The sequence below is a fragment of the Ornithorhynchus anatinus genome, chromosome 6 (genome assembly GCF_004115215.2).
Source record: "Ornithorhynchus anatinus isolate Pmale09 chromosome 6, mOrnAna1.pri.v4, whole genome shotgun sequence".
Taxonomy (NCBI): domain Eukaryota; kingdom Metazoa; phylum Chordata; class Mammalia; order Monotremata; family Ornithorhynchidae; genus Ornithorhynchus; species Ornithorhynchus anatinus.
In genome coordinates, this window is record NC_041733.1 from 30,611,815 (window position 1) to 30,626,884 (window position 15,070).

General features: G+C 42.2%; 1 protein-coding gene across 6 annotated transcripts in view; it reads right to left on the minus strand.

Moving 5' to 3' along the window:
* Positions 1-3,948: 3,948 nt before the first annotated feature.
* AFF2 (AF4/FMR2 family member 2) overlaps positions 3,949-15,070 on the minus strand; it is a 626,935-nt gene continuing 615,813 nt past the window's right edge. For all 6 annotated transcript variants that reach the window (XM_039912362.1, XM_039912363.1, XM_029067285.2 and 3 more), the window contains 3 exons: positions 13,217-13,266; positions 8,387-8,601; positions 3,949-4,070 (listed from right to left, as the gene is read on the minus strand). In XM_039912362.1, the coding sequence (XP_039768296.1) occupies positions 3,949-4,070; positions 8,387-8,601; positions 13,217-13,266 (387 nt within the window). The remainder of the gene's footprint in view (positions 4,071-8,386; positions 8,602-13,216; positions 13,267-15,070) is intronic.

Consider the following 15,070-nt stretch of genomic DNA (forward strand, 5'->3'; position numbering starts at 1 on the left):
TACTAAACACTTTGGCTCTGTGTCAATCAGAGAACTCCAGCCAGCTCTACTGTTTTCTTCTTCTGAAGTTTGCTATAAGAAATTTCAGTTTCAGAAAATGCCACATATTTTCTGCATAACATCCTTGATAACAAAAGCATGCCTCTCTAGACAAGCGCCCTAACATCTCTTAAGCAGCACTATCAAGAAACTAGGTTAGCTTGGCTAGAGAACTAATTTAGGTCCCTGAACATAAACAAGAATTTGCAGGTAAGCTTTGTGAATGTCATCTGAGAAGCTGATATTTAGAAATCAGGTTCTCTCACTCCCACAACTTCATCCATCAAACATTAAAAAACCATTTCCCATTTCATTCCTCGGAACAAACGCTTTAATTAGAAAAAAATCAGAATTTGATGCCCCGGGAAAGATATGATGATAAAACACCCCTTCGGACAGTTAAACTCATGAATGACTCCAGTGTGAATGATGAAATATCAGAAAATGAAATTCATTTGGAAGCACCATAAAAACAAAATTTAGCTAATGGGTTCCATGGTAGCTCCTTGCTTACTAGACAAGAGGCTATGAATAATTATATTCCTACGACAAGAGGTCCCCTACCCTTGAATTTTCTTAAAGAAGCACCGACTGATCTACCTTTCCAGTAATGACGTCCCCATATGAAACTGCTAGAAGTTTTTTTTTCTGGGGACGTAATGAATGATCAGTTCACAAGTAAAATCTACCACCCAGGCAAAACCTGTTTTCAGCCAACTTCTGCCTACCAACCGGTTCTAATCCCGGCTCTGCCACTTGTCAGCTGTGTGACCTTGGGCAAGTCACTTGACTTTTCCGTGCCTGCGTTACCCCATCTGTAAAATGGGGATTAAGAATGTGAGCTCGATGTTGGACGGGGACTGTGTCTGACCCTATTTGCTTGTATTCCGCCCAGAGCTTAGGTCAGTACCAGGCACATAGTGAGAGCTTAAACAAATGCCATAATAATAATAATAATAAGCTCAAAAACCTAATTGAATCGGAAGGCCAAGCCAAGGACATATAACAGACTTTTATAGTGGTAGAGGCGCAAAATTTTGGGGATTAATGCTAGAGCGAGGTTGTCCCTAAGCTGTGCAGAAATGTGCTACGCTCACAGTGTTTAGGATGCAGACTTGAGAGGGGTAGGCAAACTGGTCTGATCAGACATGACGACTGCCTTTCAATCCCTCACTTCAGAGAGATGGACCTGGCCATCTCAACCACTTAAAATGAGAAAACAGGCTTAAAGCCACCACACTGTAAGGCCCGAAAGGACTTAATCACAGACTCAAGGACTTTTGTAATAGTGTCCACAAAACAATTATAAATCCCGATTAGCCAAAAAAAGTATCATCCTACTGGATCGGAGAGTAACTCGCACTCTATGCTTAATTTATTTCTAAGCTCCTTTTGAAATGAAACCGCTAAATAATAAGTAGACTTGGGAGGCCGGGCTTGACTCAGTTAGGCATCACGAGACTTTGAAGCCAGCCACTGGAGGGGAAATCAGGTAGGCTAATTTTCAGAGCTAGCTACCTGTTGTATGTAAAGGATACGTGAAAATATGCTGGAATTAGAGAAAAGAGTCTCTTTTCTATAAGTAGCAGGGGAAAGATAATACGCCTGTTTCCCTGGGAAACAGCCATTAGCTCTCTGAAGTCTTGTTTCTGGAGATTGTATTTCGAGAAGTGTATACTCTTTGTAAGTCGGTGACAGTCTAAGATTACATTCTATGTTGAACTAACAAGTTAGGACAATGTATTTCATTAGGCAGAATAGGTAGGCAATTGAACTGGTAAGCCTTCAAAACAAATGGAAAAACTTAGCCCTTGCAAAGCCTTAAATTTTCAGAGTTTACTAGATAAACTGGCAAAATCCCTTATGTTTTAAACTCCCTCGACCTACTGTTTTTGTCCATTTAAAAGGCATCAGAAAAATTATTCCGTGCCGTTGAACACTCAGAGGAAGAGGTCAAGCTCGATTCAGAGAAAAGATGACACTCGGGCTCGGGGTATGGGCTCTTAAAGCATCTTGGGTGGATATTATTTGGGTGAAAATCAACTTCACCCTCTGACCAAATTTTCACAAGCTTAAGGAGGAACAAACTACTGCAAGTTTCAAAAAGGCAGCTGGAACGGAGGGAAAAATGCAGCTGTTTTTAGCCGAAAAAGACATTTACTCCAGCGTGAGAGGAGAGGAGTATCACTGAGTCTCCCTACCACAGTTATGCAAGACTGTAAAGAAAACCACAAAAAACCCAACAACAACAACAAAAAAACCCAAACACATAAACACAGCCTGAATCTTATAAACACAAATTTGTCCTATATCTGGTCACAAGTCAATGAACACAATCCAATAACTCAACAGATTAAAGGCTATAGAGGATTACGTACTTAGAAAGTAATGGCAATTAACTCAGATTTGGATAATATTTCATACACACATAAGGTTTTTCCAGTAAGATATGGTACCGTGTTATTTACACTGCAGTATATTTTGACCTAAATGAAATTTACAGCACGGTGAGGAGTGCAGACAGGATCGGTAGTGGATGAAATAGCAGCCAAATCGGTAACTCTGTGAAGTCATTTCCACAAGAATAATTCATCAAAAAGGGAAGGTGGGGGCAATACCGAATGCTTAGAAGTATTTAAATTTTCTTTGGGATTATGTCTGAACCACTTCATCATCATGACCACCTTCCGGAATCGTCCCCCCGAAATGAGTCCTCGGTAACTAGCTAAAAGAACTGGAAAAATGGGGGTATTTATAAATTGATGGTCAAAGTTTTGACTTAACAACCATTAGTAGTAAGTACGCAAATAATGGGTTACCTCTTCGGTCTAGCCATTTCTTAATTCTTTTTCCCCTACATTTCATGAAAGGAAAACAATACTCACTACTTCTGACCTGTCAATTAAATATGTATGATTTCTGAGTACCTTGTGGCTTCTAAAAGTGCTTCAGAGTTCCAGACTAACCTCGGACTCAGGCGCGATTTAGGAGTTGACAGTCTTCTTTTCACCTACGCTATCCAAATCTGGATTGTATGACTTTAGCATCACCATTAAAATACTCCTCAATCACGCCCACCCCAACAGGACTCGTCTTTGTTCCCGCCAAAAAGTCCCGGTGACTATTACTCTTGGAGTAGCATCACGGAGCTGAAATAAATTTTTACCAATTCAGTCCATGAAAACTGATCCTTAAAATCACTTAACGATCTGAGGGGGACACTTAAAAAAACTGAATTGCATAGCACGACATCATTTTTAAGAGTGGCATTGCTGGGCTCTTTTACTTACTTCCTAGCACTCTTGGTGCTCTGATCTTATTTGGACATCCAAAACTCAGACGCTCCCATTGCAAATTTTCTAAAGAGATCGAGACTGAGGAAGACGTGACAGCTTAGCAATGAACTCTAACAGGTAAAAGATGCCATAACTAAGCAGTAAGCGCTGGCTTCTGGTACAGAGAGGAAGCTAGGTTTGGGTGAACAGCTTTAACTTCTACTTATTTATCTCTGCAGGGCCTTTTCGTCAAAACGATCTTATACTTAAGACAGTTTCTTCCACTTCTCAGTTATCCGTCTCTTCACAAAGTGCTTTCCGTTCTTTGTTGAAGGCAGTGTGGTCCGAAAACAATACTGCAGGCAATGCACCGTCCCGTAAAGCACGTCAGACTGGTAGGATCCACGAGATGCATATAAAACCGCTGAAAACGCGTCTTATGACACAACGTACGCCGCTCTTGAGTTGTAGTGCCCATTTATGGTGAATTCTATTTCCCATAGATATATTAAAAAAGGCATAAAAATGAAGTTAAATGAAGAAAGTTCCCTCAATGAGTGGAGTTCCACCAGTGATCGTCAGTGCGCTGGCAGAGGTAGAACGATGAATGATGCTAGGAATTACAGAGCAGTTACTACAACAAATGTGCCTCAATGCGAAGCCAGTGAAGTCCTTGGCGAACGTACCGGACCAAGTTGGTCATGCTGCTGTGTTGGGTTAACGGTCCCATTACAGAGTCCAAGTCGACAAAGAATTCTGCAAACAGAAAGAGAATCCGGTTAGAGTTTTCAACAGCGTCATGCAAATCTGTTAAGTTGTACCCTAAAAATGCTCACGTTTGGCCCGCTGGAGAGAGAAGCCAATTGCAGTGGTAAATCCTTTTTGGCAGGACCAGGTTGTGAGAGCACAGTTTTCCCCGGAGTAGGAACGTTGCTATCTATTGAGAACCTACCAGCTACAATTGCAAGCGGAGTTCAGGGGAAGTGGAAAGTTTGCCTGGAAGCCACATTTCCCAGAAGGCAAAGACTTACATGTTCCATAATCATCTGGAAATGACAGCCAAAAAGCTGCATGTAGTCCTAAAAATTCAGGAAGGAGATCCCCTCTTGGCGAGCCTTACCGTGAAACTGTGTAGAGAGTCTTACGGGACATTCTGCCATGTGCTTTGGGCTGTAAACTCGCTGTGGGCAGGGAATGTGTCTAACACCTCTGATACACTGTACTCTCCCAAGTACTTAATACAGTGCTCTGCATACGGTAAGCGCTCAATAAATACAACTGATTTTTTAATGGTATTTCCTAAGCGCTCACTACATGCCACACACTGTTCTAAGCCCTGGGGTAGATACAAAGTAATCAGGTTGGACACAGTCCATGTCCCCAGTGGGGCTCACGGTCTTAATCCCCATTTTACGGATGAGGTAACAGGCACAGAGAAGTGAAATGCCCTGCCCAAGATCACAGAGCAGACAAATGGAGGAGCTGGTTTTGGAACCCAGGTCCTTCTGACTCGTGGGTTCTAATCAATTGATTACTCTTTGGGGGGAACTTTGCTTATAAAGATACGTTTGTCCATAAAAGTCTTTCTAGGGATGTGTGACAGTTTGATTTAGCTTTTCACTCGCTCCCTAAACTTTACACTTGGCAAGTGTCTCAATGTGGAATTCTTCGGGAATGTTTAGCCGTACCTTATATTTCTCTGAAGCTCATTCTACTGAGGGATTTACTATCCCTGAATGCCATATAGATAATCAGTGCAGTGATGTGGTTAGTATCATTCTAACTATTCTTCATTGCAAACTTCTGAGAATACTACCTAAATAGCGGTTGTTCGGTAAAGCCACGTGTGCTTGCCTTAGCAGTCTACAAACAAGGTCACGACCCACAGTAAGATTTACTGAGGGACAACTGAATACACAGCACTATAATAAGCCCGTGAATGTAACTAAGAGACTTAGTCCGTAATCTCAAGGGGTTTACAGATCTATCAAAGGAAACTGAGACACAAGAAATATATAAAATGCTGCTGTGGCTTGTGTGTGCCAGGACTTCACTGGCTTTGCATCGAGTCACATTTGTTGTAGTGGCTGCTCTGTAATTCCTAGTACCATTCACCGTTCTACCTCTGCCGATCACTGGTGGAACACCACTCCCTGAGGAAACTTTCTTCATTTAACTTCATTTTTGTGCCTTTATTCATCTATCTGTGAAAAGCAGAACACAGATGGGCACTAGAACTCAAGAGCAGTGTATGTGTGTGCATGTAGTGGGAGAAATAAAAGGGTGGGGACTGATCGAGTGCTTTGAAGTGCCTTCCAACGATGCAGGGAGAAATGTAAGACCATCAGAGGTTCTTGAGGAGTAGTGGTCAAAAAAAATCAGTGGTGTTGAGCGCTCTCTGGGCGCAGCGCACTGTATTAAGCACTTTGAAAAGTACAATATGATAGAGTTGGTAGACACGATACCTACCCACAAGGAGCTGGCAGTCTACGGGTAAACAGACATTAATATAAATATCTTCATTTTGTAATCCCAAGCTCCTTGTACATATCTACTGTGCCAGTATTAATAACTTAATACTGTTATTACAACTGCTGCTGTCATCCCTGAAGCAGTTTTGGGGTTCAAGTCAAATGAGTTGCCTCTCTGTGAGAGCTGATTTCTAACTTTGGGAAAACGCCACCGCCAGTGGCTTTGCTGGTTTCTAACTGGATAAAAATGAGGGACTGTTTTCTCTTAGTGCAGGTTTTCCTTATGTTCCTCAGAGACAAGCAGTGGGAGCTAGGAGATAGAGCAGGGGCCTGGGAGTCAGAAGGTCCTAGGTTCTAATCCCAGTTCTGCCACTATCCACTGTGTGACCCTGGGTAAGTCACATCACTTTTCTGTGCCTCAGTTACATGTAAAATAGGGATTAAGGACTCTGAGTCCCATGTGAGATATGGACTGTGTCCACCCTGATTAGCTTATATCTGTCCCAACACTTAGTATAGTCCTTGGCCTAAGTACTTTACAAATACCATAAAAAAAAGGCCACATCCAGGCTTGAACCGCATCCCCTGACAGGTCCGTCAGGCAGGTGTCTCTAAACAGCGCACATTTCATGCATTCCCTAAGCTGCAAATTTAGTTTAGTTTATACGCTGCAACAGCCAGGAGGAATTTCAATTGGTAATTGAGTCGCTTCTTTTGGCTATATGCTTTATGTTATGAAAAAGTCTATTTTCTAAGAAAATATAACCTACCATTGTTCAATTCACCACATTTGAACTTGGAATGTGAAATTAAGCTCAAATATGGATATATCATACAATGTTTGACCATGTAAATGGGTTGCAACCACCAACTTGCCTTGCTTTACCCTCTACCCTCTCACATTGCACAAGGGAAGGTGCTTATGTTTTCCAAGCTAATACCTAAAGAAAAGTGTTTCCGCAATAGAATGCCAGGGACTGGATAATACAAAGCATCGAGCCACAGGGTAAAAAAGCAGTGTGGCCTAGTGGATATACCATAGGCCTGGGAGTCAGGACTTGGGTTCTAATCTCAGCTTTGCAACTGTCTGCTGTGTGACCTTTGGCAAGACACTAACTTCTCTGTGCCTCAGTTACCTATAAATCGGAAATTAAGACTGTGAGTTCCATGTAGGATAGGGACTGTATCCTACTTGAGTACAGTGCCTGGCACCTAAGCGCTTATCTAAAACCATTTAAAACAATAAAATAAAGGTCAGATTCCCCCTCCAATTGTCTGTGGGATTCTAATTTAAAAAAAAAAGCCCCTCAGGTCCACCCTTTTTATACCTGCAGCCTAAGAGAGAGGTCTGTGAAAAATGAACCAATCTGAGCACAAATGAAAAGTACGTGAAGCCCAGAGAGACCAAATTATGTTTTCTTCCCCAGTCCAACTAGGGGACTGACGAGGGTGTCCGCAGGACAAATTTTCTCGTAGCTGGCTGAATGCCTGAGCTATTTTGATTCAATATCAGGCAAGACATTTAACAACTCCTTGACACACCGTGCTAATTACAAGATTAGCACCATCTCATTTGAACATCAGAGCAGATGCCTGCATTCCTCCTGAAAAAAGTTCTGCAGTTAATTTAAAGAGAATTACTTTAACAGATTTTGAAAATGGATGTAATTATGAAAGAAATCCATAAATATTGAATTGCCCTCTAATTAACCGTGGTAAAATAAGGCAGAGAGAGGTGGAGCCGGGATGCAGGGTTTGTAGATGAGCAGGTGTTGTAGTGGATTTCAGAAACAGCCAGAAAACGCTATAGTGATCCACGCTTGGGACCCACTGTCAGTTAGACGTGAGTGCCCAGGAGCCCAACTAAAGTGAGTCTGGCAACGATGCCTCAAACCACCCCCGCCCACAGGGGCCCTATTATTAATCTTAATTAAACCCCACACTGTTGAATTGGGGGCAGGGTGGTGCTGATAATTTATGGAAACCTGCTACTTGTCTCAGTTCTCTGGGCAAAGGAAAGAAATGAGGTATGGGGCTTTAGGATGGGATATCTGTGGAGCTATCGTCTACCCATGATGACGAGTCTAATTCTTTCCAAGGGTCCCAGGTTTGTGGCCTCTGGAAAACTAAGGCGAGACCAATTAATCTATGTCCTCTGTCCAATTCAGGGGCTGAGGTAGTAACAGACCTGCCTTCAGCCATGGGAGAGATCATATTTTGCTTTTACAACACTCCTTTGAGGTAGGAAAGAGTACTTGACACGTGGTGAGTGCTTAACAAATATTATAATTATTACATAAGGAAAAAGGCAGGAATTATTATCCCCATTTTCAAGATATGAAAACTGAGGCTGAACTGGGACTAGAATTCAGGTTTCCAAAAGCCCCTTTCCTCTACACTGCCACAGAGAGACAGCCAAAATAAGGTTAACTCCTCATATAACGCAAGGTGGATTTCACCATGTACCCCCCAGAAAGCCACTAAATCTCAGGTCCTGCGGGGAGAGGGCCACCGTGAAAGAAGAGTAATTAAGGAGCGAATTCAGTGTAGGAGGGTTGCTAAAAACAGGATCATTCATATTTGTCGATGAAAACGAGTCACCTTTGTTCTCTCTGGTCAGTCGGTCTGCCATATCCCAGTGCTCGTAACTCCTCAGGACATTATTAGTGATGTTTACGTGACTGGCAGCCATGTGGTGAATTCTCTGCGGGATGGTTACGGTGCCTGAAGACGACGAGCCTCCGGTTCCGGCACTGCTCCCCACAGAGCTGACCGGAGATGGGCTGAGAGACATGGGAGATGGAGTTTCTGTGCTCCTAGGAAAGAGAGCGGAGAATTATTCTTATGAGCCTGTCACTTGGTTTCTCTCGCAAAATTTTTCTAACCTGAAAAATAAAGCCCTCCCTCCAGCCATGACATTTTCTGTTGGCACGTACTTTTCTCCTTTTGTTTCAGACAAAAGGAGCGTTGTAAACCAGAAAGGCGGCTTTAATCCTCCCCACAAATGAACCTCTTACTTTAAATAGATGTAACAAATATAGCAATCTTTTAGAAAAAGAAATATCTCATAGCTATAATGGTTTTTCTACCTGCTGCCAGGAGTGGCTATTGGCAGTTAGAAAACACTCAATGTGCAATATTGGCCTATTATCAAAGCGTTCTGTGGAAACCACAATGACAGTTTGCTACAAATACAGTCACCACAATAAGCAAAGTGCAATTCTTAAAAGCACCCCGTGGAGCCGTATTAGGAAGTCTGGGTAGAGTCGGATTGTGACTATCTCTATAGGATTCTTTAAGTCTCGCTATGGAGATTTCCTTTTAATTGCCGACAGTTCATCTGCACACTGGTTTATAAAGAGCAGTGTTTTGAGTTACCTACTTAGTGCAGTACTAATGTTCTAATATAGATTTTCTTTTAATTCTAACACCAGCAATTAGGAATCACCTGCTGGCTACAAACTGCCTGGAGGTCATCTGCAGCAATCTCCCATGTTTAGAATTGCATGGCAGAAAATTCTCCGCCAGGCTGTTCCCTGAGAAAATGGGCTTCTACAGACGCCATCGAGGTCTTTACGTTCCCCATCTTCCCTCACCCCTATTTGGGACCCCTTACCTAGACAAAAATATTGGACTATCATGAAAATGCACCCCAAGAAAGGAAGGTTAACAACTGCATTTTGTTGAGGAAAGCAATGTCCATCACTTGAGAGAAATACTGTTTCTTTGTTTTTTGTTATTTTCTCTCCATGCTGCTAAGTCCTTTAAAATAAGCGCGGGTATGGGAATGATCGCAGCCTACTGAAAAGGCTAGCAGTTAATATCTGCCTAGAGGATGGATGTGTTGCATGATAGAGTGAAACAAATGTTGTATTTGAAGTGCCCGGATTGTAATGCACAGAAAGCGGAATTGTTATTATTATTAAACCTGGGAGCAATTAACAATCACACACTGTCAGTGGGTTCAAGGAAGTTCTGCTTTAACCACTTATGATAAGTGGCATATTTCTACAAACAAAGAATCATCTCCCTTTGATTTATTTGGGACTGTAGGGGAAGTCTATAACTGCTATAATTCAAACCTTATGCCCATGTATCTCTGTACCCACATTCGTCTCACACTTGTCTGGTGCAAGATGGGGTGAGATTTTTCCAACCATATTGCTATAAAGTAACTAGAAGCCATTGTTCTTGTAGGCAAGCATCGAGATAGATCAAGTTTCCTGGTGAAAGGATAGTATATAATGTCACTTGCTGTTTTGGAAACCTAAGCCAATGGGATCTAGGGATAGCGGGGTCAAATGAGGATAAAAGAGCAGTTTCCTCGTTGGATTTCTTCATTTCTGTCAGATTGCAAAGGCTATTTTAACAGAGCCTTTGCCATTTCATTATCAATCATTTCTTTCGAAGCCAGGCTCTGGGAGAAAGGAGCAGTGACTTCTACGGCAGTTTACTTTTACTTTACTAATCTTTAGAGGAAACTCTAGCGTAATTAGATGCCCTCAGACGCCCGACTAGGTCTAAAAGTCAGGGGAAAATCAAGTCTCACACTGTTGTTGATTGCTTACTGCAGCCGGAAAGACTTTCATTAGAGCATAGGGCCCTGTGCCGACTGCCAAGGTGGGTAAAGACCATTCTTTACGAGCATCTCAAACAGGGCGGCGACTGGAGCAAAATGGGTGGGAAATGTCTATGCCCTGGCAACTGTGTCACCTCCATGCCAGACTGGGCTCTGAAACTAGCAGAACTCGACTCCCTGACGGGCCGATGGGAAGGATAAGCTGACTCCAAAAACAAATCAGGATCTAGAATTGCTAGGGAGAAGAGAATGCTGAGGGGAGACTCGAGGAGAGTCTTTCAGGTGCACGGGGGATTATTGTTCAGCTTTCCCTTCCCAATACGGTCAGAAAAGGAAATGGGCTAAAACTGTGGACTGAGTGATTTAGGCTAGGCATGATATACAAGCTCATTGTGGGCAGGGAATATGTACATTTATTGTTATATCTATTCTCCCAAGTGCTTAGTACAGTGCTCGGCACACAGTCAGTGCTCAATAAATACGATTGACTGCCTGACTGAACACCACTCTCACTCTGAAAGTTGGAGGCTCTGGTTGGGCTGCTGAGCCCATCGAAGGGTGCTCCTTTTCACCACCTTGCTAAGAGGCAGGACAATTAAGCTTATGGTCTTTGTAGCACACGTCTAGGCTCTGGAAAGTGTGCTGCTTACAGAAGTGGCCTTGTGAGGAGATGATGCTCCTCTGCATTATTCGTAAGTATCTTGAGTCTGAGAACCCTCTTGCAACAATTACCTCATTTTAACCTCGTAATAGCTTTGTGAAGAGGCAGCCAACCCTGCACTCAGTTTACAGATGAGGAGTCTGAAGCACAGGGAGGTTAACTTCTGTGACTGGCCCAGCAGGGCAGCGAAATAGCCGGGAAAATACTCAGACCCATACACTTCCCACAAAAATGTGCTACTTCCTTCTTGCTCTCCCCTGGCTTTTAAATCCACGGTGGATCTTTTTTCCTTGGCCTTTTCATTTGTATCTTCAGTGTTAATGAATTTTCGGGAAAACAATAGCTCCTTTTCCTGACTAAATTAAGCATCAATATTAGAGCAGACCCTAGAGCCTCCCTTGAAAATGATAAATTAAAATGGGCTTATAATTTTTTATGGTATTTGTTAAGTGATATGGGCCAAGCTCTGTACTAAGCGCTAGGGAAGATACAAGCTAATTATGTTGGACATAGTTCCATGTCCCACATGGGGCTCACAGAAAGAATCCCTATTGTACAGATGAGGTAACTGAGGCCCTGAGAAGTTAAATGACTCACCCAAGGTCACACAATAGATAAGTGGCAGAACTGTAATTAAAACCCAGGTCCTTCTGACTCCCAGGCCAAGCTCTCTCCACTAAGCCACACTGGTTCCTGGCATGGAACTTTTCACTCATTTTTAATGATTTATCAATCTAAAAGTACGTTTCTTTAATTCTTCAATTTCTCCATGTAATGGACATTCTAATATATAAATATTCCAAAAAAGGTAGCACAATAATTGTTCCTCATGAGTAACACCAGAGTCATATGAATGGCTTTGATTTTTGGAAGGAAGTCAAAAATATACTGGCTGGAGGCGTGTTAAAGAATTTCAGGGATTCTTCTGTTCAACTTTATGAGAAAGTGGAAAAATTATAGCTAGATGATCCTCCTCGCCGCATAAAGAGAGATGAGAGCTATGACATGGTTGAACATCTTCCTGGAGCTTCTTCCTCCAGAAGCAGCATGGCTTATTGGAAAGAGCATGGGCTTGGGAGTCAGAGGTTGTGGGTTCTAATCCCCACTCCGCTACTTGTCAGCTATGTGACTTTGGGCAAGTCACTTAACTTCTCTGTGCCTCAGTTACCTCATCTATAAAATGGGGATTAAGATGGTGAGCCCCATGTGGGACAACCTGATTACCTTGTATCAACCCCAGCACTTAGAACATTGCTTGGAACGTATTAAGCACTGAACAAATAATGATTATTAATAATAATAATAATAATAATAATAACTCGAGATAAGTGAGGTAGCAGATGGGAAAGTACTATGGGGAAGTGTGACCACTCACACGTGCTCCTCCCCTCTCCAGTCACTGTAATGGGGCCCTTAGAGTTCTCACAACCATGATCCAAGCAGGGGAACTAAAGTAAGATAACCTAGAAGGGTAAAGAGGTGGGACTCCCCACTCCTCTTCCTTTGAGAAACTTCTGGGTCTTCCAATTTCAAGTCAGAGACTTGTACAATTAAACTACATCATCTTCCAGTTTCTGAAAATGAATCCATCGAACTCATCCTCGTAAAAACATGAATTTGGTGAGGTGTTCGGGACCCCAAAATAAGGTTCTCGGAGCAGAGCGCCTCATATCACCTTATATGATTTTAGGTCAGAGTTTTAGTATTGATATAAAAATCGTCAAGGAGCCACAGATAATTGGTTGACTAAGTACCTTCACACTTTTATCACTATTATGGCTTCAGTTTTATTAAACAGCACTTACCATGTATCAATGAATATTTCATTGTTCTTTCATTACTAAGCGAATCACTGAAAAATCATGGCAATAGAGGTTAACTTTACTTTGCTTCCCTGAAATGACATGGTTCTTTGAGATAATTAACAGATACTTTTATGGCCATCATTTGGATTAAAGATCAAATAGTTACAGATTGGATATCAAACCACATTAATTTTTTTGTCCTGCTGTTAGACTGAAACCTGACTGAGACTTTTTTCTTTGCGGGGGGGCAGGGCGGCAGGGCAGGCAGGGAGAATTACCCTGATGTAAAAATGGACCTTCACTCCTGAGCTGTCAATGCAAGTGTATTTTCAAGTTATTCAATTGCTCATTTTCATGAAGAAGCAATTTTCTCAGAAAATACTTACTTTCCATTACCTCCCCATGGAGATGGTGCCTGAGAGGCTTTTGAAGAATTCTAAAATTAAAAAAAAAGGAAAAAAAAAGAAGCAGGAAAATGAGGAAACGTTTCTTCTATTAATTCAGAAACAGATGCAAGTATGATTTTAAAGTGCATTAATATTGATTACAACATCCCCTGTTGCCTCCTGTTTCCGTAGCAGGAACTGAGATTTATGCAGAAAAGTTAGCCTGACATACAGTACCCAATGAAAATAACTGGTTGGGATAATTAGTGGGCTCCAATCATACCCATGAAAGTCACTTGATGACAGAAGTGATGTACTGAAAGGCCCAGTGAAATGGAAATCAGTTTTCATACATAGAGGGGTTTAATTATCTTCCTCTGAAATTTATTCTGCTAAATAAGCTCTTCAGAGTGCAGGAAGCTTTTCACCTTTAGTGTGAGCTGCAAAACTTTTTACATTGGGTTAGGGGAGTGGGACAGGCTGGAGAAAAGCTGGAAGAGTGTGCTGCTTAGGCCTCATTTGTCTTGGAACGCGTTTAGTAGCTATATTTGAATATTCTCATAACATAGGATGAGGTGAGAAAGGGCAGATCTCTTTTGAATCACCTAGATGTTGTGAGTTAAGCTAAAGGGATACCAGTTGAACAGGTTTCCATTTTCCTTTTTTGGACAATTTGTTGGTGCACAGCTGCATTTCATTTAAAAGCAAAGAAAGAAACTTTTGCATTTTGTCTTCTGATGAAGTTGTGATCTCTAAGTGGGGGGAGTGTCAAAATGTTTATTTTTTTTTTTTAAGTTACCAGAGCTAGAGTAGTAAAAAATCATCCTGATTGCAATGGATTTGATTTGGGGATGCATTCTGGGGCATCTGGGATTTCTTGCCTTTAAAGCATCATGCTTGGTCACTCTTGGGTTTGACTGATTCCGTATGGGAAGGTTGGGATGGGGCAAAACCATGCAGGAAACTGATCTCCCAAGTCTCGGTGGAAAAAAAAACCTTCAGATATTCCCCAGTGGCAGCTGAGGCAAGGATCCAGTAGTAGCCAGATAATACCCAGCCCCACAGCACTTATGTACAGCAATTCATCCATTCATTCAATAGTATTTATTGAGTGCCTACTATGTGCAGAGCACTGTACTAAGCGCTGGGAATGTACAAATGGGTAACAGATACAATCCCTGCCCTTTGACGGGCTTACAGTCTAATCGGGGGAGACGGACAGACAAGAACAATGGCAATAAATAGAATCAAAGGGAAGAACATCTTATTAAAACAATAGCAAATAAATAGAATCAAGGTGATATGCATCTCATTAACAAAATAAATAGGGTAATGAAGATATATACAGTTGAGCGGACAAGTACGGTGCTGAGGGGATGGGACGGGAGGGGGGAAGAGCAGAGGGAAAGGGGGAAGAAGAGGGTTTAGCTGTGGAGAGGTGAAGGGGGGTTAGAGGGAGCAGAGGGAAAAGGGGAGCTCATAGAGGCCCTGGGTTCTAATCCCAGCCCTGCCACTTGCCTGCTGTGTGACTTTGGGCAAGTTAGTTTATTTCTTTGTGCCTCACTTATTTCATCTGTAAAATGGGATTAAGACTGTGAGCCCTACATGGGACAGGGACTGTGGCCAGCCGGATTACTTTGTATCCACCCCAGCGCTTAGGACAGTGCCTTGGACATAATAAGTGCTTAACTCATTCCACGCAGAGAACGTGGCTATCAACTCTGCCGTACTCTCCTCTCCCAAGTGTTTAGTACAGTGCTCTGCACACAGCGCTCAATGAATACCATTCATTGATTGATCCATTAAGAAATACCATTAAAAAAAATCTTATACTCTGTTACATCCCCTATCTGT